Raw genomic sequence first — 25860 nt, 5'->3', positions numbered from 1 at the left:
ACATCAAGTTAATTTCCATCCAGGCATGTTTAGTTGTTGTATGTATCCGATCATGACTTACTCTTAAAGTGGTATATAAGTTTACTTGAGGCCGCGGTGTGGCACTGCGGGGTTCGTTTACTGCGGCACTGATGTATATTTTAGCCGATTTTTTATGATTTAGATATTAGGTAATACGTAAAAGTATGACTTAGAGTTAGAAGACAACAAAATACACAAAACGGAAGAAAATTCGCTGAGTAATCTTTCGAATCCCGCAGTGCCACACCGGTGCGCCAAGTGCAGCGAGATACCACCTTTACACGAGTCATGCACATTTCTGAAGCCTAACCTCTGCTTGCATAGAAAATACAGTACATTTCCCCTCTCGGAGGATGTATGTGATTAAAGACAGAAATCAACGTTTACTTTTATTTGACAGGATAAAAAAATTGAATATTCCAATTCTCAATATTGATGCCTTGTCTGAAACAGCTATTATACATTTATTGATTAGGGTTTCACCCCTCCTCTCTTCCACTGACAATTCTAATGCGCTGTATATTGCCCAGATGTATTTATTAGAAACCAAACGTTTTGTATAATTATTTTCTTTTGTCATAACTCCAATACTGTATTGTTTAATATCGGCATCATGTTTGTACAATTAATTTATATTATCATAATACGTTTATTTCATCTCTGTTATAATGCCGATTCCCGTACTTTTGTGTTTTAGTTGTGTATTATTTATTGTATTTCGTTAGTGGTGCCGTGAACATAAGCTTTTAGCTTGAGTGCGGCACCACTATGTGTGTAATTTTGCATGTTCTTCAATAAAAAAAAAGACAGAAAATGAACATCCGATTGAATCCGCTCCATTCTATAGTGAAGCACGGGTTATGACATTCTAACGAAATGCACCAAACGTTCATCATATTTCTGCAAATCCGGTTACGTTTGTGCAATGAAAGAAGACCCCGCGCCAATGACTCTTTTGTTACCCGCTGGCATTGGTTGCACTTTAATCCACGTTACGCATAAAGGTAGCAACGGATATCATAATTACATATTGCGGAGGATTCCTGTAGAATGTTACAGCAATATGCTGGCAGAATATTTCAAATATTTGGAATGATAAGCGATTTTATCACCTTCACCAAGAAGGCAATATTTCGGTACCGTTTTTTTGTGATTTGAAGGCTGCCAGTTTGCAATGACGGTAACGACTGAATTGCTTGAAGACGCACAATACACAACACAACACAAACGCACAGGGGTACACATGTATATATACATACACAACACACAACACACACACACACACACATGCACACAGTTACATACATATAAGATTATGCACGCGCAACGTACATACTTGTTTACATGCACACACTTACACTCTCACATACAACGCACGTACGCACAAATTTATACACAGAAACACAGAAAGATACAATGATATTACGAAACCAACAAACATGTGTATGTTCTCATCTGACGCGGTGTTATCCTATTTCAAAGTATCTTCCAAAAAACTGCCTGCATTTCCAAAAGAAGCCTTTAGAAGACAAAACACGCTATTTATTTATTTATTTCATCTTGAAACAGATGGGTAGCCCCTACAACAGTGCATAGTTGATTTCCAAGGGGGCCCATCAAACATACATGTAAATAACAGATACAGGACAAAACGTGTTAACAATCAGTCAAACTTTGAACACCCAGGGACAACATACAGTACAGAAAACATAAAACCGGTGCGTCAAAACATAATCAGTGTCCATACTCAAGTCGAAAACGTTCCAAGGTCAAAATCAATGTCAAGAGATGGTGTGGAGGTCAGAGGTCAAATCATATATCAAATCATGTATAAAACGAAAATTAATGAAACTGAAATTTACAAAGTATGGATAGTAACTATGGCTATAACATTTTTATTTCATCATATTAGAACAAACGTTACGAAAACTAGTTCTGCTGCATTATCAAAGACATCCAATAGGGGGCCTTCATCAGTAGTGGCCTTTTCATTTCCGCCACCTACCTCACATATTACATATTACAAACATTAGTCCATAACCTCCAACATTACGACAAACCCATTCACTACAAAACCACCCTAAAATGGTACAGAAAACAAATAGTCGGAAAGCGTTGGCGGAATCCGTGCCATAATGCCGTACACATTTGACCACAATGCATGTCTGTGGCAAAAACGCTCGGAATGGGCTGAGTATTTTGTAAAACAATTTTACCTATCCAAGTAGTAGATTGTTTGATCTTAAAGAAAGACAAGCTTACCTGTTCAAGATGCTCATAATTTTGTGTACAGGTGACACAGACTGTGCGGTATACGTTGGTCCGGGGTTGTTATAAGATTTGTCGCCCCTATGCAAGTCACGCAGGGCGTACAATGTAAGCGTAAATCGAATACCTTCAAGGTAGCCAGGAGGTATGCCCGAGGAAGATATTTTTCCGAAAAATAACCATCAATGTTAGTAGATATGTACTTCTATTTTTATAAAATCAAAAATTTGGCCATCAAATGTTGCTATTTGTTGGCCAAATTTCAAGGTCAAAGTAGCTGTCTCAAATTACACAAAAATTTCAAACTCTTCACAGCTTTTCAAACTTGACATCATTGGATAGGTCTTAGTGAGAGAAATAGAATGGTTTTTATTGCGAAAAAATCGGAGATACCGTTAGAGAGTTATGGCCATCAAAAGCCTAAAAATTACGCCATAATTTCTCCGGGTCAGCTAATTAAATATGCAAGATAACAATATCTCCGCAGTCATACAAGATACAAGGAAAAAACTTGGTATACTGGAGTTTTGTAACATGCTGAATTGAACTATGGCCATGAAATTTACATATCTAATTCATAAGTGATAAATAATCCTGAATAATTGAGTTCCAGGGGTAATCAAATCTGAGTCAGCTAATTAGATATGCAAAAACACCATATTTTCCCTCTCCTTGAAGATACAAGAACAAAACTTAGTATACGGAGGTTTTGGCACATGCCGAATACAAATCTGACCTCAAAATATCATTTTGATTTTTTTATGGCCTATAAAAATGGATTGCGTCACTACTACCACCACAATGTGATTATCGGAGCGACACGCCCCAAAAACTGTTCATCAAAATTAGTCAAAATGGATCTTATTTTGAAATATACCCTGTAAGGTAGAATGTCTCGCGCAGCCGCCTCAAAAGGGTGCTATTTAGTGATCCTAGTTGCTGGTAGCATATGGGGTAATAAAAATTTGAGGAAAAAAATTCATGATGTAATATCAGCATTACATGATATGACAAAATCCACGCACAGATCTTTTTAAATGACCATTATTTACAATACTGTAAAGTATCAACAACAATCATCGAATTACAAGCGGGGCAAAACACTTTTCTGTCATTTTTTCCCCAAATGGGCGTGGCCATATAGCTCTCTATGACATCATCATGACGTCATGCTAATTTGCATAAATCACCTTTATGCAATAAGGTACTTCCTAAAAAAAACTAAAGACTCATGCATTATCCAAACATGATATTTTCATGACACCAAAAACACCCCCAAACGCCTCAGTTACCACTCTTTATGGCCTTCAAGGCGATGTGTTGCTCGATATGGAATTATCAAATAATGTCTAAAATGAAATGATAATGATCTTTTAATTAAAGATGTCTACAGAAACATTTGAATCCATAGCGTGGCTATGTATGTGTAAAATATGTGCTGTGATATGTGCATGCACAATATGTGTATGAATATAACGCTATTGATAACGAGTACCAGTTTGGTCACATTATTTTTGTATAATGGAAGAACGGGAATTCCAATCTAACCAACCAGTCATCATTCGGGCACGTTCGAAGTAAGGTACAACCTCATCATTGGCATTTTAGAAATGTCCTTACATATGACCTTGAACTCTAATGACATATTCTGTTCTTTATGAGGTTGTTACATATGCTGGTGGCAGCCGCTATGCTCTCAGCCAACGGGAGAAGGTGAGGGCACGCCCTCTACCGAAGAGAAAAGGAATTCCACTCGCCGGAAAAGAAAAACAGCTGGCCAAGGTATAGTTCCATTTATCTGCAATACCTTTGCCAAATAATGTTTATCTTTCACGGCAGGTATGTAATATGAATATTTATCATTGGTTATGCAGATGAGGTCCTCATTTGCATAAATTGTTTCAGTTGATCTTCCTCTTTACCAAAGAGAAAGGTGTTGATCGTTCAGCGAAGACTTCATACAATCATGGTATTTGTAAGTGTCGACGTCAATGATAATGTGACGTTTTCGCACGATGACCCGGATAGTGCGTTATGAGTGTGTTATGGGTGAGTTGGGGACGTCATAGATTGCTGAATATTTATCACAGTTTCTACATTTCGTATAAAGCACTAAGCATTCCTGTTTCTTAGCAGTTACCCTGTGCTATTTTTTTGTACTGTCGTGTATAAAGAAAACGGCGATTTTTTCTCAAACACCACATTTCACATTAGACTATCTACAGACCAAAAATTATAACGATCCGTCAACCCCTTCATGAGTTAGTCAAACAAAACTAAAGAAAAGTCGCAATGGGGGCTCAACTTCATACTATTTATTTTCTGCCTAAAGAGATATCTACTTAAAAATCACGACCAGCTGCAGGGCATATTCAGAACACGAAATATCAAAACTGGAAGTTCCTCTGCAGTACGGGAGAAAGCCGATAGGAAGCCTATTATATTGGCAAAACTGACCTTTCTTTTCCCGACCCCTACCCACAAAGCAGATATCATGATTAAAATCTAATCAGAACTTCTCGACTTATTCTGTTCATTTACGGACAAACACACGGTACACAAACTACACCGAAAAACATAACCTTCTTGGCCAACGTAAAAACAGGCAGTTCACTTCCTTGTAGTGAGATATAACATGATAACTTTTATGTTGGGTTTTAATAAATGGTTTCCGGATGTTCACATCTGTTCATACAGTCTGTCTACATAAGCTTTGACAAGCGACAACAAACAAAACAGAGTTCCGAGCAAATATACCTCTCACGACTGGACTGTGCATTCCAAGAAAACCCTGCAATATCAGCAAACATTTCATTTCCGCATATTTGCTATCCTCTCCAAGTGCAGCGTTTTTCTTTATCAATACCCTCCACCGTCGGTACATTTTCCGCCGATGGTCATTGTTCTGTTACTGTGCAATTTATAACTGAGTGCGACAATCCAATGACAAGCCAAATAACTGCCGGTGCGCTGCTTGGGGTTTCCCAGTATACCCGAGAGGGGAGAATTGCGTCAAAATCGTGGGGTATGAAATAAGATATTGGGATTGTTATACTATAATGATTTTTAATCAGTCTAAACGGATTTTGGAAGGAGGCGTTAACCCTAATTCAACCCTAACCTTCACCCTACACGAAAACCTAACCTCAACCCTAACCTATACTCCAACCCTGGCCCTTACCCGAACCGCACCCCTAACTCCATTCAGGCGCAATATTTCATTAAGCAATTATTTCGCTTGACACCGGGCTTCAGAAATCTCAGTTCGGGCGTGAAAATTCCTCTAGCATCAGATATTGTTCCAAGAAAGAGCACATAGCTTCTGGGCAATAGCATTTTTAATAGCAGCGCATGACTTAAAACGAACGCCATATACACGTACGCTACAAGACTTCTCAGAATCTTGAGTGAACAAATCAGCTGCAGCTAACACCCCCCTTCCTGCGCGGTTTGTGGTACAGTCTGTTGGATAGACAGATGTAGATATACTACCATTTCCTACACTACTAGTATTGAGCAGAACGGTCCAGCATGGCGAGAGTTCACTCCTGGTTCCCTCCTATCTGGCTCTGTCTTGGATTAACAGGTGAGTATACAACTAGCGTGGTTTATCCATCCATGTACCTATAGCTCAATTGGCAGCATCTTCACAGTTGAGCTCCTGGTTTCAATCATTTGCTAACTGGGAGACCCGTGTTCGAATCCGTGGAAGGCTAAGACTACAGATAGCTTCAACGCTGGGGTAGCCAAGTACTATGGTTACCCCGGCTTCGCCCAGCTGTAAGGGTAGGAGCCTATACCTAGTATGGCAATGTACAGTACCACGTTGTTCGTTTATTTATGCACCACTTTTTTTTCTATTTTGTTGACGGCTTGCACCACCACCACCGGCCACACTTGGGTAAGGCCTCTGATCATAAGTAAGTCCTGGACATTATGCCCCACGCGGGGTTTTGTCTAGTATCATAAGAAGAAGAAGAAGAAGGTATCTTGGTTGGAGCTTGCAACATCTTTTGAAACGGACGTACAATTGGGCCCGATTTGGAAGAGATGCATCAAGCGCGCTATTCAAACGGGCACAATGGCTTCAATATTTCACAAACATTTGTTGGCTCGAGTTAACGCTAGTTCACCTCTATTCGTGGGGTAACCTATATCCGTTGTTTTAAAAAAACACGGTATTTATGGAGCGACCGACGGTGGTTTTAAACTGCAATATTTTGAAAATACATGTATTGCAATTTAGAGCCACAGTCCGTCGACTTATATCCCTATAGTATACTCTGTTTTTTAAACAACGGATATAGGTTACCCCACGGATAAAGGTGAAGTAGCGCTACCCCAGTTTCTCTTGCATGAATTTAAAATCTTTAAAAAATGCTAAGGCCTAGAAAAAATGTTGTTTCCTATTACAACCCTAAATAGTTTAGGGCCGGTGGGTAGAATATTTTTTAATTGGGGCCAAAGAGATCCAACAATACTGTTTAACAATATAAAACTGAAATGGATGACGATACTGAAATTTTCAACATCATATTCTCATTATACAGATATACATTGCACTAGTTCAATTTTCTATTCCGACAGAATTGAGGAAGATGATCACGTTGGAAAACGATTCAACAACAGAGTACTCAGATATTAATTCGAAAATTTGTGTCCGAAGCGCTAGCGGTCGACCAAGAAAGGCTATCGTCTGTAGGTTTCTTCTAGGGCTATTCAAGTACCCAGAAAGACAACATTCTTTTTTCCTATGCCTAAGACTCCAAGACTAATCAGCGAGGGCGCATAAAAGAAAAGAAAAGAAAAATAAAGCAAAATAATGCTTGTTATAAACCACAGGACTAAACATCCAGTCCATTCTTTCCCAGACTTGCATATGTTCATCCCTAGTAAGACTAAGAAACAATTGTAGCTATTTCAATGTTTTTACTCTGTGACTGGAGGATAACCTCCAGCGACAGAGTCTTGTGAACGGTTTATGCGTTGAGTGTTCGCACCTATATCTTTATATTCCGTTTGCCGCAATTGTATGTGGTTTGGCATGTCGTCTGTACTCCGTTGCGAAATGATGCACGTTCTTTTTTTCGCGGTAGCTGTTTTTATGTTTTTATGATGGATATAATAATTTCAGTTTTCACCCCTACGCTATTCTTGTTTCTTACGTTTTTGAGGCTACCAACTTCAATTTGCTGAAGACTTTTGTAGCCTATATAGGAAAGTCGTGTAAAGTGCCTTTCCCAAGGGCACAAGATCGGTGACACGGCGGGGTTTGAACTCAGGACCTTCTGGACCTGAGTCAAATGTGCTGCCGATTGCGCCACGCGGTCCCACGGTTTAAAGAGGGGAACAATGGCGCTGTGGCTCCATGCCCTGACTATGTGCCACATTATCCCGGAGAGCACAGCATAACATTCTGACTGACCAGGGATGCTATTGGGTCACATGTGGCAACAGTATTTTTAGAACAGACGAAAAACAATGCGCTCGTGGTTGTCATCCATATAATTAAGTCAGTGAAGCCTAAATTTCCTCATTTCTCTGTTCGTTCTTGAAAGGTGTTTGTTCCAAACTGATGTTGGTGAAAACACCTGTTAACCCGGAAGTGAACCAGACCGTGACCCTGAACTGTTCCGGTGTGCTGGGGTCAGCCATGGTCAAACGGCTCTGTGACGGACAGCCTCTACCGGACTACGACAAAGTAAGCATTTTTTGACTGTCGTATAGCCAGAACTTCTCACAATGTGACAAGTATAGTAAATTATCAATAATTGGAATGACATCTATTATATAGTGTTTTAGTTGCAAAATCATGCCGGAAGACTAATTGCACGTACATCTCCAAGACTATTAAAGAGTACCGGAGACGGGAAAATACGGATCTATCTGCAACCATCTAAGGGATCGCCAAAAGATTATATTTCTACAAAAAGCACAAAATCCCACCATCATACAGAACGTGGGACAGTTCATTAACCACTGCCTTCAAAGAAGAAGTCAAACCCGACAATATCCATAGTATCATGTAGTTGATTAGACACTGAGTTTTATGTACCACTCTGTATTTACTTCTCTTAGTTCTTTAGATTGTATATGCAATTAGCCCTCGGGCAAATAAACTACTACTATATAGTATAAGCACCTAATGATAATCTTTACGTACATGTAAATGAGCAGTAACGATGCTGAAAGTTTATAAAACGTGATATTGAAATGCAATTCATATGAATTCTAATAATGATTTACAACATATGATTCAAAAGGATAGTTTTGTCGGGTTTGACTTCTTTGAAGGAAGCAGTTAATGAACTGTTCGCCGTTCTGTACAATGGTAGGATTTTGTGCTTTTAGGTAAAATACTGTAACAGTCTTTTGGTGTTCACCTTAATGACAAAAGCTCTGTGAAATTGTGACAACTGCAGCTGTTTGAAATAATCTGTTCCTTTCGGCTTTATAGTGAGTGCACTGACTAATAAAATGTATTTCATTTTCCTCTGCATCCATTGAGCAATATATCCATAATCTCCCGTGGACATGGTGCTGTTTAAAGCAACCCCATCTATATATTGCACTTAACACACTTGACCTTGGTGTAAATGAGTACCTAGCTTCGGCTAGGGTCGTCCCTCAGATAGGACGTTAAATGAAGGTCCCGTATTTGAGGAGATCCATATCTTGAGCTAAAGCAAACACCACTTGTCGAGAAGAGTGGATCAAATACATATGCCCGGATATGTGTCTGCATATGCAGGTTATACTGTTCAGTGCAAAGCTGGTGTGTTGCGCAATAAGGTACTCTCCAAGCAGAGGTTAGGCCAACATAAAGAAAACGGCACAAAATAGACAGTCCGTTCAAAACGCCTAAAATACGTAAAAAACAGCCGGAGCCTAACCACTGCTTGGAGAGTACCATAAGGTGTTTTACTGTGAATGTAAGACAAACATATCTCTCACACACACATTCGATTCTCCCACTTATACCACGAAGGTTAAACACTGTATAGAATGAATGTACGTGACGACAGGGATATTCAATAAACTAGAATTCCGTACATGCTAGGCGTAGTGTTGATTTTCATCTTCAAACCTTTACATAACTCAGTCCTAACATGCTTGGGCAAACGTGTGATTCAGTAACATGTTTTTTATAAGGTTCATTTCCTCATGCAGCCCCATGCCTAATTCTTTCATCTTGTTTATCGTTTTATCCTAAAATATCTAATGTTAGCCGCGTACGTGCATATTTTTCAGCTACATCGTTTTCTTTTCGTTGAGCATGAGCCATGAACTTGATTACCCCCGTTATGGTCTATACTTCTGGCTAAATATAGCAAAGCTTAGGGCTCGACCAAGGTCTACTGAGGTGAACTTAAAAAACAGTGTCCGCCTACATACATTTCTTAGAAAAGAGCTAGAGCCGGAGAAAGTGACTAGAGGAAGTGTGGCCACTAAGATCTGAGAAAGGAAAGTAACGGTTGAATAGAAAGAGTTTAATGCCCCTCTCATAAGTGGTTTATCCTTGGCATAGGTCATGTTCTCATGTAACTGTTTACTGTTATATCCTACATAACAGTACACTAAACCTAAAGTGACCCACTCAAACCTAGTGTTACGTGCAGTGTTTGCTTGCATGGTATACAGAATCGGAATTGTAGTTGTGTTTCTTGCTCTCTCTCTCTCTTCATCCCTGTGTCCATCTCTATTCTCATCTGTCTCTCTGTCCATCTCTGTCCATCTCTGTCCATCTTTGTTCATCTCTCTCCATCTCTCCTTCTATCTCTTCCTCCTCCATCTCTCCATCTCTTTCTCTATGTTATGTCTTTCTCCATCTCTCTCTCCATCTCTTTCTATACACTTCTCTCTCTCCATCTCTCTCTCCTCATATCTCCCAGGGTTGACTTCGTCTCTCTCCATCTCTGTCCAATTCTCTCTCCATCCCACCTCTCTTTCTCCATCTATCTCTACATCTCTTCCTACATCCTTCTCTCTCTCCATCTCTCTCTCTTTCAATATCTTCCAGGGCCGACTTCATCTCTCTTCATCTCTCTCTCTCCATCCCCATCTCTTTTTCTCCATCTCTCTCTCCATCTCTCTCTCCTCATATCTCCCAGGGATGACTTCATCTCTCTCAATCTCTCTCTCCACCCCACCTCTCTTTCTCCATATCTCTCTACATCTCTTCCTACATTTTTCTCTCTTTCCATCTCTCTCTCCTAATATCTCCCAGGGCTGACTTCATCTCTCTCTATCTCTGTCAATCTCTCTCCATCCCCACCTCTCTTTGTCCATATCTCTCTACATCTCTTCCTACATCCTTCTCTCTCTCCATCTCTCTCTCCTCATATCTCCCAGGGCCGACTTCATCTCTGTCCATCTCTCTCTCAATCCCCATCTCTCTTTCTCCATCTCTCTCTCCATCTCTCCCAGGGTTTTTATATCTCTCCATCTTTCTCTCCATCTCGAGGTCTCTCGCTCCTCTCTCTCAGTGTTCCACTCTACCCTATCTCTCTTCCCCCCTCTCTCTGACTGACATTCCTCTTCTAAGACATAAACGACAATTATTTGCTGTTCCCTGAAGGGGCAAAATCACTCATCGCAGAGGTAGGTCTTCTCTGCCTCGTCTTAAATTGCAATTGAAGAAAACATCGCAAAAAAGGACTCCATTATCCTCCGCTTGTATAGTCCGTGACCTTGCACTTATCGGAGCCTGACAGGGTGGGAGTAATATCCGGACCATTCTCAGAGGTCGTCTAACTCTGTGTGCGTTTCAGCCGATAATAGCAATGACTGAACCAGGAAGCTATATAAACCAGGAACAACAACTCTCTAAAAGCGCTGTCGAAAAACAACCAAAGTTATCAAGTTCACACGATGAAAACATCAGGACCTCCCAAGCTGATACTTTCCGACTTGATCGTTCTAAATAGACTGTACAATTTCTCATCAATGTAATGGTTCCTTACTCCGGGTAGAAAGGGATCAGGGATCTCTTGAAAGAACCATTTTAGAAAGAAAAGAGTTCCATGACCTCATACCTCCATAAAGTACGACTGATGGTTTCTCGTTGATGACACAAATAAGGTCCTCATTTGCATATATAGCATGATCATGTCTACCCAAATGATAAAAGTTTGTCAAAGTAAGGAAATGCTGATTTTAGCAGAGAGATTCATTCTAGTATTTCCCATCAGTTATGCAAATGAGGTCCTGATTTGCATATAGTTTATGACGCAGTGTAAATTTGCATATCATCAGAATCACAACACTAAGTTATAAAACATTATCAAAGTTTATAAAACACTAACGTTATTAAAGCTTTACCATTTTTCTTTTGATATTTATCAACTAGCTTTTCTGTTTATAACATTGCATTTCTAGTTTTTTGTACAACACTCTTTCGATGTCTGTAGGCAAAACGTGTTGAAGCTTAGATGGACATTTATTGCTGCAAAAGGTCTACCAATATTGAGGTCTACACGACTGGTAGTTGACTCTTTGACAAAAGCTACGTGCCATTCTATTAGATATTAGAGTTCCAGTTAGATATTCGTGAATATCAATTTTTCTACTTTTTGCGAATGCAGACGTGGAATCTTCAGGCTTTGTTTGAGTTGAAGATGTCGATGTAGTAAAACCAGTGGTCATCAATTTTCTTCCAAATCGCAACGTACCTGTAGATATAAAAAGATTTGAAGTCAGGAATACTTTTAATGTAACCACAACTTCAGAATGTCGCTGTTACCGTATTGCACTATGCAGACATTTCAAATACCGTAACAACACATGTAACATAGAGTCACATGGGCAGTAAGTCTCACTGGACACGGTAAGAGTCTCGGACACAAAATGAGATCTTTTTTGCAAAAGATTTAAAAGAATCGAGAAGTCAGGGCTTAACGTATAAACAACCATTCCTCAAAAGAGACGGGGGCACCATTGACTTTTGATCCACTGCCCACCGAGTCACGTGTGCTATCTGCATAACGTCAGAGAAACAGTGGATTGGTCATTCCTTGACAAAGACTAGAGTTGTACGGTCGAAAATGAGGGCAAGTCTATTCTTTTGTGTGTTGGAATTTACAGTCCAACTTTGATCTGAAGTTCCGCTGAAGTATCAAAGAAAGCCGCCTAGAGTCACATTATCAAACTTGACCATCGTTTTCCTGACCCCTCTACCCATATAACAATACCATTATGATCCATTCACAGCTTCCTATGAGTTTTGCTGTCCATAGACACATTTTTATTCAATTTGTACACTTTTGTATTGTAGTCGTCTCTGTCGCTTACTTTCTTTTTGCGTAGTGTCATAGTCTGTAAAGACTGACTGAGAGAGAGAGAGAGAGAGAGAGAGAGAGAGAGAGAGAGAGAGAGAGAGAGAGAGAGAGAGAGAGAAACATACACACAAAACGGTCCACAAAACATTACCTTCTTGGCGTAGGTAAGAAACAACAAGAATAAACGTGTTGACTTACTTGCCAGCGTCAACTACTTTACCGTCCTCTGCAAACATAGTGTAGGCGCTCCGCTCATAGATGAAGTCACTCCCCATCGCCCCAACTTCGTCTATCACCATATCTATGGCCCTAACACCGTTGTCCCACATATCAGAAAATACCTGCACTGGGCCTGAAGTCAACATATGTCAAAGAAGTCAAAGATAAATCGTGCTTAACATGATTGGCAAGTAGTAGGTTGGCGTAGGTCAAGAGAATGTTTTATAGTTGCGCGAACAAGTAGATTTACAGAATAACATTCTGTTTGCACGTGCTTATAGAGGCATGTACGGCAGTCACATTCTATCACGTGTACAACGTTGTCCTGGACTATTTCAAGTAAGAGACACAAAAGGTCTAAAAACAAAAAGAAAAACATCAACAAACTATGCTCTACACCTACAAAGTGACAAAGAGACAAAGAGAGAGAGAGAGACAGAGAGAGGTAGCCTCTACCAGGCTTCGTGGATCGGTGGTCTAATTGTAGAAATTGGACAAATAGAATCTATAGTACGCTAGGGGAGTTAGCCGGCCAGAAGAGTACGTTTCCTCACCACGAGGTGAGGATAATGATTCTACCGATCCACGGAGCCTGGTAGAGGCTAAGAGAGAGGGAGAGAGAAGGAGAATGGGAGAGACACAAAGACATAAAGAGAGGGGTAATTTCGGTAGCCATACCATTGACATTCTCAATATCTATCCAAATCAATATGGCTCCGTAAGGCCACAGCAAGTAAATTTTATGGATGACATCAGCGCGCGCATTAATTTTCAGGCGCCTGATTTCAGAAAAATTTTTTTTTTTTCTGCAGGGATGGTCAACATGACGATAAAGTACCAAAATGAGCAACTATGTTGTATTGTAGCCTAATATTTGTAGTCTTGAAGAAGTGACACTTGCGAGGTACCCAGGGCTGTAGTTGTAGAAATGAAACTTATTGGATAGTTGTAAAAGTGACACCAATATGGAAGCTATGAGTGTGGTTACCAACTTTGTTGGTGATGCCAGTCTACCACACTAGTGTCACTTATACCACACCAGTACATGTCTTAAATACAGGAATGAATGCCTTGTTGGCTCTGATACCATGTTTTGTCCCTTTAATTCTTGTCACAACATTCATCACAACTTAAAGGTGCCTATTTTTGAAAATGTAGCCATCTTGTTTTTTTTTCACCCATCTTGTCTTTTTTCGCCCTATCGCACTGTTTTTGCGATCTGCAGAGGATGTCATCCATAAAATTTACTTGCTGTATAGCCTCTACCAGGCTTCGTGGATCGGTGGTCTAATTGTAGAAATTGGACAAATAGAATCTATAGTACGCTAGGGGAGTTAGCCGGCCAGAAGAGTACGTTTCCTCACCACCTTCGTGGTGAGGATAATGATTCTACCGATCCACGGAGCCTGGTAGAGGCTACTTGCTGTAGCCTACTAAGCTATTTCGCACTTCCGAGTATGGATGTGCAGCGACAGGAATTGTGGGTAATATGTCAAAGGTGAAGGCCCCTAGACATAGACAAAACACACCTGTACATTGTTATGCAAGTCGACAACTGTTTGCCAGTAAGGGGTCGTCACCTATGACGTATTACCCACAATTCATGTCGCTGCACATGCGTACTCGGAAGTGTGAAATAGCTTATTCAGCAATATCCTCACCCTCTCGTCCGATCATAGTTTCCATTCCTGTCGGCATGATCTTGCAGTCCTCCGTGTACATGTCAGCCAGACCTTTCATGTCGTTGGCCTTGAAGCCGGCCATGAACTTTTCGTTGTATGTTGCAATCAGTGCCTTCAGATCTGGAGACGAGGGTAAACGTACAGATATCGTTAAGAATATATTACAATTATCTGAGACAGCTCCTACGCCCGAGGGCCTTCAAATTCCTCTCTATTGTTATTGCTAGTTCTCCTAGATTACCAAGGTCAACCAAGGAGGTTCTATTTATGCGAGAACGTTTAAAGAACCACCGCACGTATCGAAAAGAGTATCATTGGGTCCTTCCCAGTGTGACAGGTTCATATCCTTAGTGTTCAATGGCTCAACTGGGGCCGCAACTGGGACACTGAGGTCGCTAGGTGCTGTATACACCTTTCTCACGCGACGGCCATGATAGATTGAAGACGAGGTCAATGAGGCAAACAGACAAAACTTATTTCTCAAATCAGCTGCCATTTAGTTTTCACCCAAACCACACAAATTTTCACAATATAAGATCAAATAATAAATATGATAACCGAAAGATATAGCAATTTAGAGTAGCGTAGACTGATCCCATAGTCCCTCAAGAGATGCAAAATAAAAACATAATAATGCAAATATTTGACGGACATGCAGCCTTTCTCTTATTGGTCTATTTCCTAATTGCCAGGCTATCTTTGGTTGAACTGCTAATTATGATGGACAGTCTTTTGTTTGCCTCATTGAACTAGTTTTAGATCTATCATGGCCGACGCGTGAGAAAGGTGTATACCATTGCAAACTGAGAGCATATCATTCCTGCATCATGCGAAATTTAGTTGTCTCGTATTTCGGACAAGGCTGTCTTAAATCCTTGTCGGCGGTTGCTTCAACAATTCTACAGCAGTCTGATATAATACTAACAAGTAAACGCCTTACCGTCCATTATGTTAGGGACACAGTGTGCTCCTGGCCACGTATAACAATCCGCTAACAGCTACCAGCCTTTCAAGATGCGTAAACTCTGACCTGTGAACCGCGTGGTGCGAGTCTCACATGTTCAAATTTAGATAGAACAGCTGACTTTAAGAAGTAACCGCCACCAACATTGTCAGTGCCACGCACTTACATTACATTAAACCCACAATGAATACTTGTCAGACCAAGAATCTGGATGGTTCCTTCAACAGGATGATACGTGTTGTATACAACAAACCTTGGTGGGAACACACAACAAACAAAGAACTGTATGGGACTCTTCCATCTATTTCTACTGAAGTCATGCGACACCGGTTAAGCCTTGCTGGGCATGTTGTTAGACATGGTGAACTAGCCGGTAAACTGCTCTTTTGGTCCCCAGAAGCAAATACAAGAGGACGTCCATACCTCACGCTAAAGAACTTTATTGAAGCAGAGACTGGACTATGATAAGAACCTCGTGGAACTGATGAAAGATAGAACACAAGGGAAGCAGAACTATGTGAATGCTTCAACTTGTTAATGAATATGAATATGTATGTATGTGTGTGCAAACCCATAACATGAAGTTACAAACATTAAACTTACACATTATTCGGTAACAAAGTCAGTTGAAACATTTGAATTTATGATCATAATTTGGTTTACCGAAAAGGAGTGGCCTAGCAGCTTGTGTGTATGTGTGTATGTGTGTGCATGTGCGTGTGTTTGTGTGTGTGTGTGTGTGTGTGTTCATGTGTGTGTGTCTTTGTGTCCGTGTGTGTGTATATTTGTGTGTGTGTACACATACGTGCTTGTGTTTGTATGTGTATGTGTATGTGTGTTACCGACCTACAGAAAGGTTGAAGGGTTGAATTTAAATTTTCCATCATCACTGATTGCAATGTTGTATTTCTCTAGGTGGAAGATGCTTACGGCAGGGTGTATTATTTCCCACCTTCGCCAGGATCAGACAGAGAAGGTATCTTCAGCTGTGAGAACTTCTTGGGCGACAGGGTCTCCATTGACACTTCAATTTTCCCGCCAAACGGTACGTTTCATTTAAAAATCAGCCAATGTCTGGTTACATAAACAAGATAGACGATGATAGCATCCACACTTCTTTTCTCATCAGGCATACTAATCTGAGCAGCCTGTGCTGATATCATTGGGCACATTGATTGTTACCTAACATGCGCGTAGCCATGATTTTGGTTGGGGGGGTTATTTTTACTACTTGTGGGACCATCGAGCGCCACAGGCGCGAGACTCACGCCGAAGGCGTGAGATGTCTAGGGGGGTCCGGGGGCATGCTCCCCCGGAAAAAATTGAAATCTTGACCCTCTGAAACACTATTTCCTGCATTTTGAGGGACTGTAAAACTAAGCTAAGTTCAAAGAATTTTTTATCAGTCAGAAAGGTTTTTGAGGGTGACGCACCCACCACATCATGTTCACCGTGTCCGGGAGTTCCGGGACATTTTGAAATCTGGACCCTCTGAAAATGCTATTTCCTACACTTTCTGGGGCAAATTTTGCTGATAGACTCACTAACATTGAATGGAATGTCTATCTGTAAAAAATGCAAACCAGCCATGCCTTTGAAAAAAAATCTTGGACATGAAAAAGTGGACCTTCGAGCTTGAAAAAGCGGACCTTTGAGTGTGTGTGTGTGGAGGGGGGGGCAGCCGAACCCCCCGAACCCCCCCTGGCTACGGGCATGCCTAAGGAACTTGCATCAATCTAAAGTAATTGTATCACTCCGCACGTCAGACCACACCTGTTCAGCATTTGGGAAATGTCAATCATGCTAACCTTTCTTCTCAGAGAATTATCAGTTTAAGAACATCAAAATAGTATGAAGTGTTTCTGAAGCGGTCAAACGTCTATTTTCACAATAATTCTTTTGTCTATATTCACATTATGTTCATGTTTGCTTGTCGGATTAGTAAAAAGTTTTTACGATTTTACGTTTAACGTTACTTACTTGGGGTATAACATATCTCATTGTTGTTTAAGACAAGAATTAATGTGCAAGATAGGACATATGTGATAGAACGAAACTGGCAACAGCTTGCAACGTATGGCTAGCTGATATCCTGCAACTGGATAGCAAATTAACAAGTCTCTGTAGACATAACATCACAGCCAACGTTTCGCTTATCGTCTGTCGTTAGGGCAAAACGAATTGGTTCTGTTCTGTGTGGCTTCTAACAATACACTCCCAGACGTAAATGTTATCGTATATGCAATTCCAAAAGTATTATCATAAAACTTTATTGCACAAGAATTGTACAAGGTACAAAGTATGGAATCTACATATTATTAACTACAGTTCTATAGATGAACTTAAGGCTTATCTAATACATGAGTTGTAGTATAGGATAAGGTTTGTTACAATCATTTGAGGCTTTTACTTGTTTATTTGTTTATTAGAATTCACCACACAAGTGGAAGGGGCGGGGGAACAGGTGGTAACACCTTTGCTGGCCCTCGCCCCGGCATAGAATACAATAGATACAGCAGACTAAGATTAATAAAAAACGACATATACAATCGATCAGACTACCGAGCCCTTAAATCCTGGCAGGAGGCGCACTTACATGCAGTGGACCAGGTGCACAGGTTATCTGATACAAAGTGGCTTCTGAATCTATCAACAGTAGATTTCACCAGTAGCTGTTCGAAAGACAATAAGTCGGACTGGTGTGAGGACACAGCTCCTATGTTACGAACGGTGACACCAAGCTTGTTCCATTCGGTAACTAACCGTGGCACGTAGGACATAGCAAATGTAGATGTTTTACAGCGACATGGCATCAGCATGAACGACCGACTACTTCTTGCTGGTCTGTCAGAAAAGGATACATAATTAGACAGGTCCAGATCGTTCATGTTGGCAAGGGACTTAACAAATAACATGATATTTACAATCATTGAATGAATTTCTGTGTACATTGGTGACACAATATACCCTGCAACATCTTGCTAGGATATGCATTCTTTCTTCATTTCTACAGACCGGATTTTCTCTCCATACTTTTCTATCACCGCCCATGCTGGTGATGACGTCACAGTTGCCATGGAGATCCCTGAAGAAGAGAGCACCTTTCTTCCCGCCAATTTTTCATGGCGGCTGTACCAACACGGCCGTGCCAACTGCGCAGGCTTACTCCTCCCACAGAATAAGAACAAAATCATCAGACAAAACGTCACAAAACAACAGGACGGAGGAATATACGAAATGTCCTTCTCATATGCCCAAGAAGGGGCCCACCGGGCTCTTGTGCAGCTCCTTGTTCCAGGTCCTTTCTTATATATATAACGTTGTCGCTTGATCTTTTTTTCTGTAAGAGATATGTTATTTGCACTTTTATTGACCCCTACGTGACCCCGAAGGGCAACCCAGCAGAGATTTTTCAAAACTTGCAACACGGGACCCGACCACAAATAGACACTGTGATCTACCCCTGAAAACATCAAAGGGCACCACCCATAATACCCTGCAGTTCACAGAGACAAATTCGTGGATGCGGGGTTACATCCTCTACGGGCACCGGGGCAAGTGGTACAATAGCACTGGCTGAATTTAGGCCTCGGCGTCAAAACCGGGGCCCGGTTGGGCATGCAGCTTTCTGGAATGAAGAGTATAATATAAAAGACACCAAAATACACAAGATGTAAAGAGAATAGTCGTGGGCATTACACTTGTGTCTATTTTTCGTTTCCACAAACAGCCCTGCAGGGGCCCCGGTTTGGAAATGTGACATTTGCCTAACTGGGCTCTTTCATAGTACACTCTTCCTGTTTCACATGACTTTTATTTCTTTTCCTGCTAGATTGCCCTGCCATGATGTGGGGACCAAACTGTTCCCAACCGTGTCCATCTTGTGAAAATGGCGGGGTGTGCGGAGAGGACGGCCGGTGTGTGTGTCCGCCGGGGTTCACTGGGGATGTGTGTCAAACAGGTCAGTTCCTCCGTAAATGGTATCATCAGGTTCTTAAAACACAACCAAAGTAGTACTCATTTCCACCGTTTTGGTGTCTGTCACCACCATCATCAGGGTTAGAATGGCTGGATCTGCCTCTCGCTCCTTGAGGGGGGATACAAACTAAGCCACGTTTGGGACGGCATTCTCGCTGCTATAGCGCCACCTACATCGGCTATAAGTAGCAGGGATCCAGTCATTCCAACCCTGATGATGGTGTCTGACAGACATCGAAGCGTTAGACATCAGAACTTTGAAAGTGAGTACGAATTTGGTTGTGTTTGAAATATGCCGTGTTTCTCGTTACGGTCCTGAAAACAATAGTGTCAGTAGGTAGGGATTCTCCAATTTGTTTCTTAATCATTTTTGACGACGCCTCAGGGGAGTCGTCAAGTGGTATATATTGCAGTCAGTCTGCAAAAATTCTAGGAATTGCACAGGCATTTTTCCACAGGAATGCAGTATGCTGGGTATACAAGCCCCCCCCCCCCCAATCTGTTTCAGATGTATCTCTGGTATGCAATGGTGGAATGTAGGTCACACTGGCCCCCTGGAGGAATTTGTCCCTTGAAACTTATGTGGTACACAGGGAAACTCTGCACAGTGGATCACGTTGTCTTGGTTATTATGTTATGTTATGAAGGATACATTTTCTTTTCTAGAGCTTGTTCAAGCCATACGCCACAGGCAGACAGGAAATACTTCATATAGAGGTCATGATCTTGAATGATGGCATCCAAATGGTTATCATATTCAGAGACAAATATAATTGTTCAAGGCCTATTATACTATCCAAGGACTGGAATATTACGAAGTAGGACAGCCATGTGGGTAAGGTGCAAGAAAGTCATTCAAGGACGGAAGTGCTGAAAACAGTTGGTTCTTCCTTATTTTTATTCTCCACTACACACTGTAGTACTCAGCTGTAGGTTTAGATGATCTTAGGTTACTGGCAGACCATTGTGCTGTACCAGGGAGGGTACATTTCTGCTGGCTGTAGGTAATGTTACAGGTGGGCTAGTATATTGTGCCAGGGATAGTGCGACAGGGAAGTTCCAGTCTATTTCTGATTTGAGCTGTATTGTTGTTCCCCTCAATCGTCGTCATGGCAATAATATTTTTATTGCTAGTCTTGTTTGTTCTGAGATAGAGTCAAGCTGCAGTACCAAGTTCATATACATGTGTACTAGTTGGGCCAAAATTAACCTATGTCTTTCCAAGAACTCCGCAGATTTTAAATATCGTCACAACTTTTGCTGAATGAAAATATCCGGAAACACAACACATACGCAGGCAAAGACACAAATACACCCGAACCAATACCTCAATTAGCCGTGTCATGTCACCTTACTTATTCTTACCACTTTCAGGTTGCGGCCCTAATAGATACGGATACGACTGTGAGAGTACTTGTGGTGGGAACTGTACAGATATGCTTTTCTGTCTGATTCCTCCCTACGGTTGTTCATGTGGCACGGGCTTGCAGGGAAGAAACTGTGACGAAGGTAGGAAATAATGGATCGAGTAATTGTAGTGTAGTACCCGTAGAAATCCGCTAGGTGGCTCATCATCAAACTTGGCCTTCGTTTTTCCAATCTCTATCCTTGTACCAAATATCATAAGGATCCATCTACGGCTTCTTGAGTTATGCTGTCTACAGATGTACGGTGTATATGGACATTATAAAAATGCATAACGAATTCCTGGCATTCTTGTGAAAGAAAAGTATGTTAAACTGTCAGACTATCTGTATCTGTATCAATATAGCCGGTAACACACCCTTAGCCTAATATTGCAGTTTACATCTCTGTAAAAACAAATTTGAAAACGATCTGCCAAACTTTTCCTATAATGCATGGGGGTTGTATTATTGTAGATTTATTTTTCTTCGTATCTAACGATATAACGTAAACCTGCTGTAGGGGATTTTCCAGTATTGAAAGTGGTTGTGTGTTAACGTTACAGAGTGCACAGTGGGTACATACGGTGCCGGCTGTGCTCAGTCCTGTGGACACTGTGAGGATGATGCCTCTTGTGGTCCCCACACTGGTACCTGTCCTGATGAGCGGTGTAAGCCTGGCTGGGAGGGGGAAACATGCAAACATCAGATCAGTAGTGAAGGTGAGGATGCTTCCTTTGTGTGTGCAAAATGTGTTTGTGTGTGTCTGTGTGTGTACGTGCATGTGTGTGTGTGCGTGTGAGCGATTGTCTATGTGTACGAGTGTGCAGTTTGTATCTGTGCGTATGTGTGTCTTTGTGAGGGCGTTTGTGTGTTTCGAGTATCTGATTTTGTGTTTGTGTGTGTGTTTTTTGTGAGTTCGTGTATGTTTGTGTGTGGCTGTTAGTGTTTACAAACATCTGCGTATGTGTGTGCAAGCGTATGTGATTATATGTGGGTGTCTACGTGCGTGTTTGTCTGTGTGTGTATCTGTGAGTGTGCATCTGCCTCTCTCTGTGTGGACAAGCGTGGCGCTGTGTGTGAATGTGTGTGCCAATGGATGTGTGTGTGTGTGTGAAAATATTTTAGCCTTGGTATAAAAATGTATAAGGTATACAAATGAGGTAAGATAACCGCCAAATAACATTTGTATGACACATTGCAAAAAAAAAAATGGTTTAAAGTGTGTTTATCATCTCTAATTTTTACAGGTGAAAACAACAATGCTTACCTGATCGCTGTTGGTGTGAGTGGCTGCACGCTGATACTAGTCGGTTCTCTCCTGTGGTTCTACCTCCGCACCACCTCCAAGTGTGCGCCGAAAATCTCCGGGCCTGAGTTTGACCTGAGCACCGTGCGGGGAATCAGCGATCTCGGTAATCTCCAATCTTGATCCTTTTTTTGCAATGATCATGAATTTCTCCATCATGGGGTTTTTCGCACCCCCATTAGATAGTGGAATCATCGACAGTTGACTGTTTTGAGCGTACAGGGCCAATTCAAGGGCTTTGATGCGGGGGCCCTACGGCCTCACAACGCCTATGGGGCAATCTTTACCCACATTTATCCTTTATGCAGATGAGTTGCCAATGTCATTCAAACCGATAGACATATATCAATACATGTCTCTGTGGCCAAAGGGTTATGCAGCCGGGCCCGCTATAGGTCATCTGGTCATCTGGATACAATTCTATGGATCCGTGGGTCGGCCTGAGTTCGATCCCCAGGGTCGGCTTAGCTCAGACATGTTGTAAGGGTTTGCATTTGTCTTTCGGAAGGGACGTAAAATGGGGGTCCCGTTTTTGAAGAGGTGTCTTGAGCACGTAAAAACAGCCTCATTACTTGTGTCTCCTCACACTCATATTGTTTGTATAAAATGGAGCCTGACTGCATAGTAGCCTGACTAAAATCGCGCCCCTAGCGGCCGGCCCTAAGATTGCCGCCTCCCTAGGAGGGGGTCATTAAGCCCAGCCGGCGAGAGCTTGTGTAAACACAGGCTAGACTGCATAGTATGTACTAGATTCATGTTATTAGCAAGTAGTCTGTGGCAACATTCTGGATTTTTTTCACATTGTACACTGTGTTTCTTTGAACATTGCATAACCTTCTTCTACGAATACATTATTAGCTTAATTCTACTACTAGTATATTGCTAGTTGTCTTATACAACATAACGTTACCTAAGTTTGCCTTACATTGTGCCCGTTCTACAAATGTTGTGCAATAAAACTTTGACTTGACTTGACTTACTCAGATTAGGTACCTACTGGCTGCAATTATACACCTAGTAGGTGAATAAACTTCCTCACAACGTCTTTTGTTTCTTTTTGTACAGCTCTCACACGGAGCCCGTACACTGTAGAGAGTTTTATCACATACGACCACCATATCAGGGCCAAGTCCAAATTCTGTGACTGGGAGATCAACCGCGCCATCTTGAACATCGACACGAAGGCCATCGGTAGCGGTGCCTTTGGGAAGGTGTACAAGGCAACAGTCACGGAGGCCATAGCGAGTTCAAAGTTGCCTAAAAATGTCGTCGCCGTCAAATGCCTGAAAGGTCAGTTTAGCAGCATAGGTTTAGCGTCCCAAATGTCCCACAATGTTTGTTTGTTTATTTGTTTATTTAGATCTCCATTACACTTTACAACATGAAAATGACATATCATTATACGCGTACATTCAAAATGCTAAGCAGAACAGCTCTTAAGAGTTGGACAGTAGTTCCATTGCTCGAGGCGTAAATGCTCGAGCCATCACCGAACAGAGACGGTGGGCGATATAAACTTCTTGGCACGTTTGACTCATTGCTGACGTCACTTATCTGCAATATCACGTAATTGATAAGCCACGTGTCTGTAACTCTCGCGAGTTTACGTTCTGAAGTGACTGGTCATCAGTATTGATCTTGATGAATGCAACAGTTGTTGAAAATTTGATCCGTGTATACCTTTGAGTTGGAAGAAAGTTTAGCACTGTACTATGATTACTACCAACGCAGATCAGTTTCTATGATAACAACGTTAACATCAACATAGAAATATTTATTGACACGACAAAAGTACAGCGACTTTCGTAAGGTCTATAATAACTACTTACAGTACAACTAAACAGACATATATTTTCATGAATATCTATAGGTATAAATAAGCCAACATATTGGGTCTAGCATATCATTTACACTATTAGTTCTACGGTATAAGCATACATGGATATATTTGCCTACTTGTACACCGTAAGGGTTATCGTCTCCCAGAATGTAGTTCAATTTACCTATAAAACAGAGAGTAGCAAATTCTTAAGTGCAAGCTGAAAGTAATGTGAACAGCTTCGTGCGTTTATCATTGTATCGTCATCAATCTATAAAGCAGGCTTTACAATTCATGCGGACGCCGGCCGAATTTGTAGATCGGTCAGAGCTCGCCAAATTTCAACATCGCCCGAGTATCGACTGTATTTTTCGCTGAAAATCTGCCCCCTTTACAAATGAACGGAGCCCGTCCGATGTCCGTCCAACACAACTGATTATGATTTGTTAATGAGATTTTACTATGTCTTGAACATGGACGAAGTCAGAACTGACTAACCTTGTAAAAAGGCAATATTTGTGTAAAATTTAATTTCTGAGTTGCGGGATATATGTAAGGCATGAGTGGACTGGACGGGCACACTGAAAACAATAATATTAACAGGAATGTGGTGATACACCAATCCAAAAACTACTACAAGAGCCACAAAGTGAACAGACCAGTCTTATTCAGCAAAATACAACAATTTTGACAGAGCTGAAATCGGGCGAACCTCGGGCGAACCTTGGGCAAACCTCGAGCGAAGGCCGGCAAAGGCCGTCCGAGTTTCAGACTGGAAGCCTTCAGACATGAAGAATATATGATCTCACACATCCAAACCTATAGCAAAAAAGATGATGGGAAGTACTGTCTTGGTGTCCAATTGCCTTACATTACAAGAGGCACGCAGCTTTCTTAGAAAAGTTCGTACAGTAGTCTTTATTTATCTTATATGTCGAAACAAACTGTTTACTGAAAATGAAAGTCTAAAACAAAGGCACGTGTTCAAATTGATTAGGTGACAGTTAAAATTCTGCCGGAGCCCTCCCAAGCTCCCAGCGACACCAGCACAACGTTCGCCCAAAGCACGCCAAGCTAGTTTAAAGTCGGACGGAATATCGTCCGGTTATTGCAGGAAGCCCGAACGAGTCTGGCGCGAGGCCGAAGAGTTCGCGCAAACTCCGACCGAAAAAAAGAGAGTAAAAAACCGTCGGGTTGCCGCCCGAGTATCGGCCAAGTCTTGGCCATTGCTCGGACAAGCTCCGGTCGAGCTACAGGCAATCCATTGACGGGCTCTCTGAGCTCAACACTCCCCGCCGAGGCCTCGCTGAAATTAAGCGCAGCTGCAAGTGCCCCGCAAACGCCGGCCGAGCTGCTAAAAATCGGCAGAGGCCCGCATAATCGCCAAAACTTCGGTCATACTCCGGCCGAAAATGTCCATTTGGTGCTCGTCAACAACTCGGCCGAGCTAAATTCTTGATTTGTAAAGGGGGCTTAACAAAATGACGTTCGTCTTCGATCAACAACAACAACAATCACACCTTCTTTGTCTCCTCTCAGACAATGCCACCTCACAGCAGAAAGCTGATTTCCTGGAGGAGATAGAACACATGGTGGAGGTGGGATCCCACCCCAACATCCTGAAGCTGTACGGCTGTTGTACCATGGACCAGCCCATTTACATGGTGGTGGAGTTTATGCAACATGGGGATCTGCTGGGCTTTCTCAGAAGGTGCAAACAGGTGAGAATATAATGATACGATTTTTAAGACTTTATATCCGTACACAAAAATAAAGCGCTTACCAACAAGCTTTCGATCAGTCCTCTGATCCTTCTCAAGTTGTAATGACCCAAGACCTAAGTCGCACTTCCGGAACGGAAGTGTGACGTCAGTAAAGGGTCAAAGGTGCTTGACAGTCGGTATCGGCCCCCGTCTCGGT

The 25860-nt window shown here is 41.6% G+C and overlaps 2 protein-coding genes across 2 annotated transcripts in view; one reads left to right on the top strand and one right to left on the bottom strand.

Annotated features, from left to right (window-relative positions):
• LOC118423234 (neuronal acetylcholine receptor subunit alpha-4-like) overlaps positions 1 to 15632 on the bottom strand; it is a 63955-nt gene extending 48323 nt beyond the window's left edge. Inside the window, exons 1-3 of the mRNA XM_035831305.1 lie at positions 15408 to 15632; positions 14447 to 14587; positions 12765 to 12918 (exon numbers count right to left, since the gene is read on the bottom strand). Coding sequence (XP_035687198.1) covers positions 12765 to 12918; positions 14447 to 14587; positions 15408 to 15414 — 302 coding nt within the window. The 5' untranslated portion in view covers positions 15415 to 15632. The remainder of the gene's footprint in view (positions 1 to 12764; positions 12919 to 14446; positions 14588 to 15407) is intronic.
• Positions 15633 to 21264: 5632 nt separating this feature from the next.
• LOC118423006 (fibroblast growth factor receptor-like) lies at positions 21265 to 25673 on the top strand. The gene is made up of 5 exons (XM_035830900.1): positions 21265 to 21274; positions 21379 to 21534; positions 22063 to 22227; positions 23187 to 23411; positions 25480 to 25673. The coding sequence occupies exons 1-5, from the start codon at positions 21265 to 21267 to the stop codon at positions 25671 to 25673; spliced, it is 750 nt and encodes a 249-aa protein (XP_035686793.1).
• The last annotated feature ends 187 nt before the right edge of the window (positions 25674 to 25860 follow it).

Source organism: Branchiostoma floridae, chromosome 9 (genome assembly GCF_000003815.2).
Source record: "Branchiostoma floridae strain S238N-H82 chromosome 9, Bfl_VNyyK, whole genome shotgun sequence".
In the NCBI taxonomy this organism is placed as follows: Eukaryota; Metazoa; Chordata; class Leptocardii; order Amphioxiformes; family Branchiostomatidae; genus Branchiostoma; species Branchiostoma floridae.
The sequence above is the reverse complement of the archived record's forward strand: the minus strand, read 5'-3'. Positions and strand labels throughout refer to the sequence as shown.

Excerpts from the sequence above, each read along its gene's own strand:
- LOC118423006 (XM_035830900.1), top strand. Across the intron at positions 22,228-23,186 it reads GCGGGGAATCAGCGATCTCG|CTCTCACACGGAGCCCGTAC; the intron begins GTAATCTCCAAT and ends CTTTTTGTACAG. Across the intron at positions 23,412-25,479 it reads CGCCGTCAAATGCCTGAAAG|ACAATGCCACCTCACAGCAG; the intron begins GTCAGTTTAGCA and ends GTCTCCTCTCAG.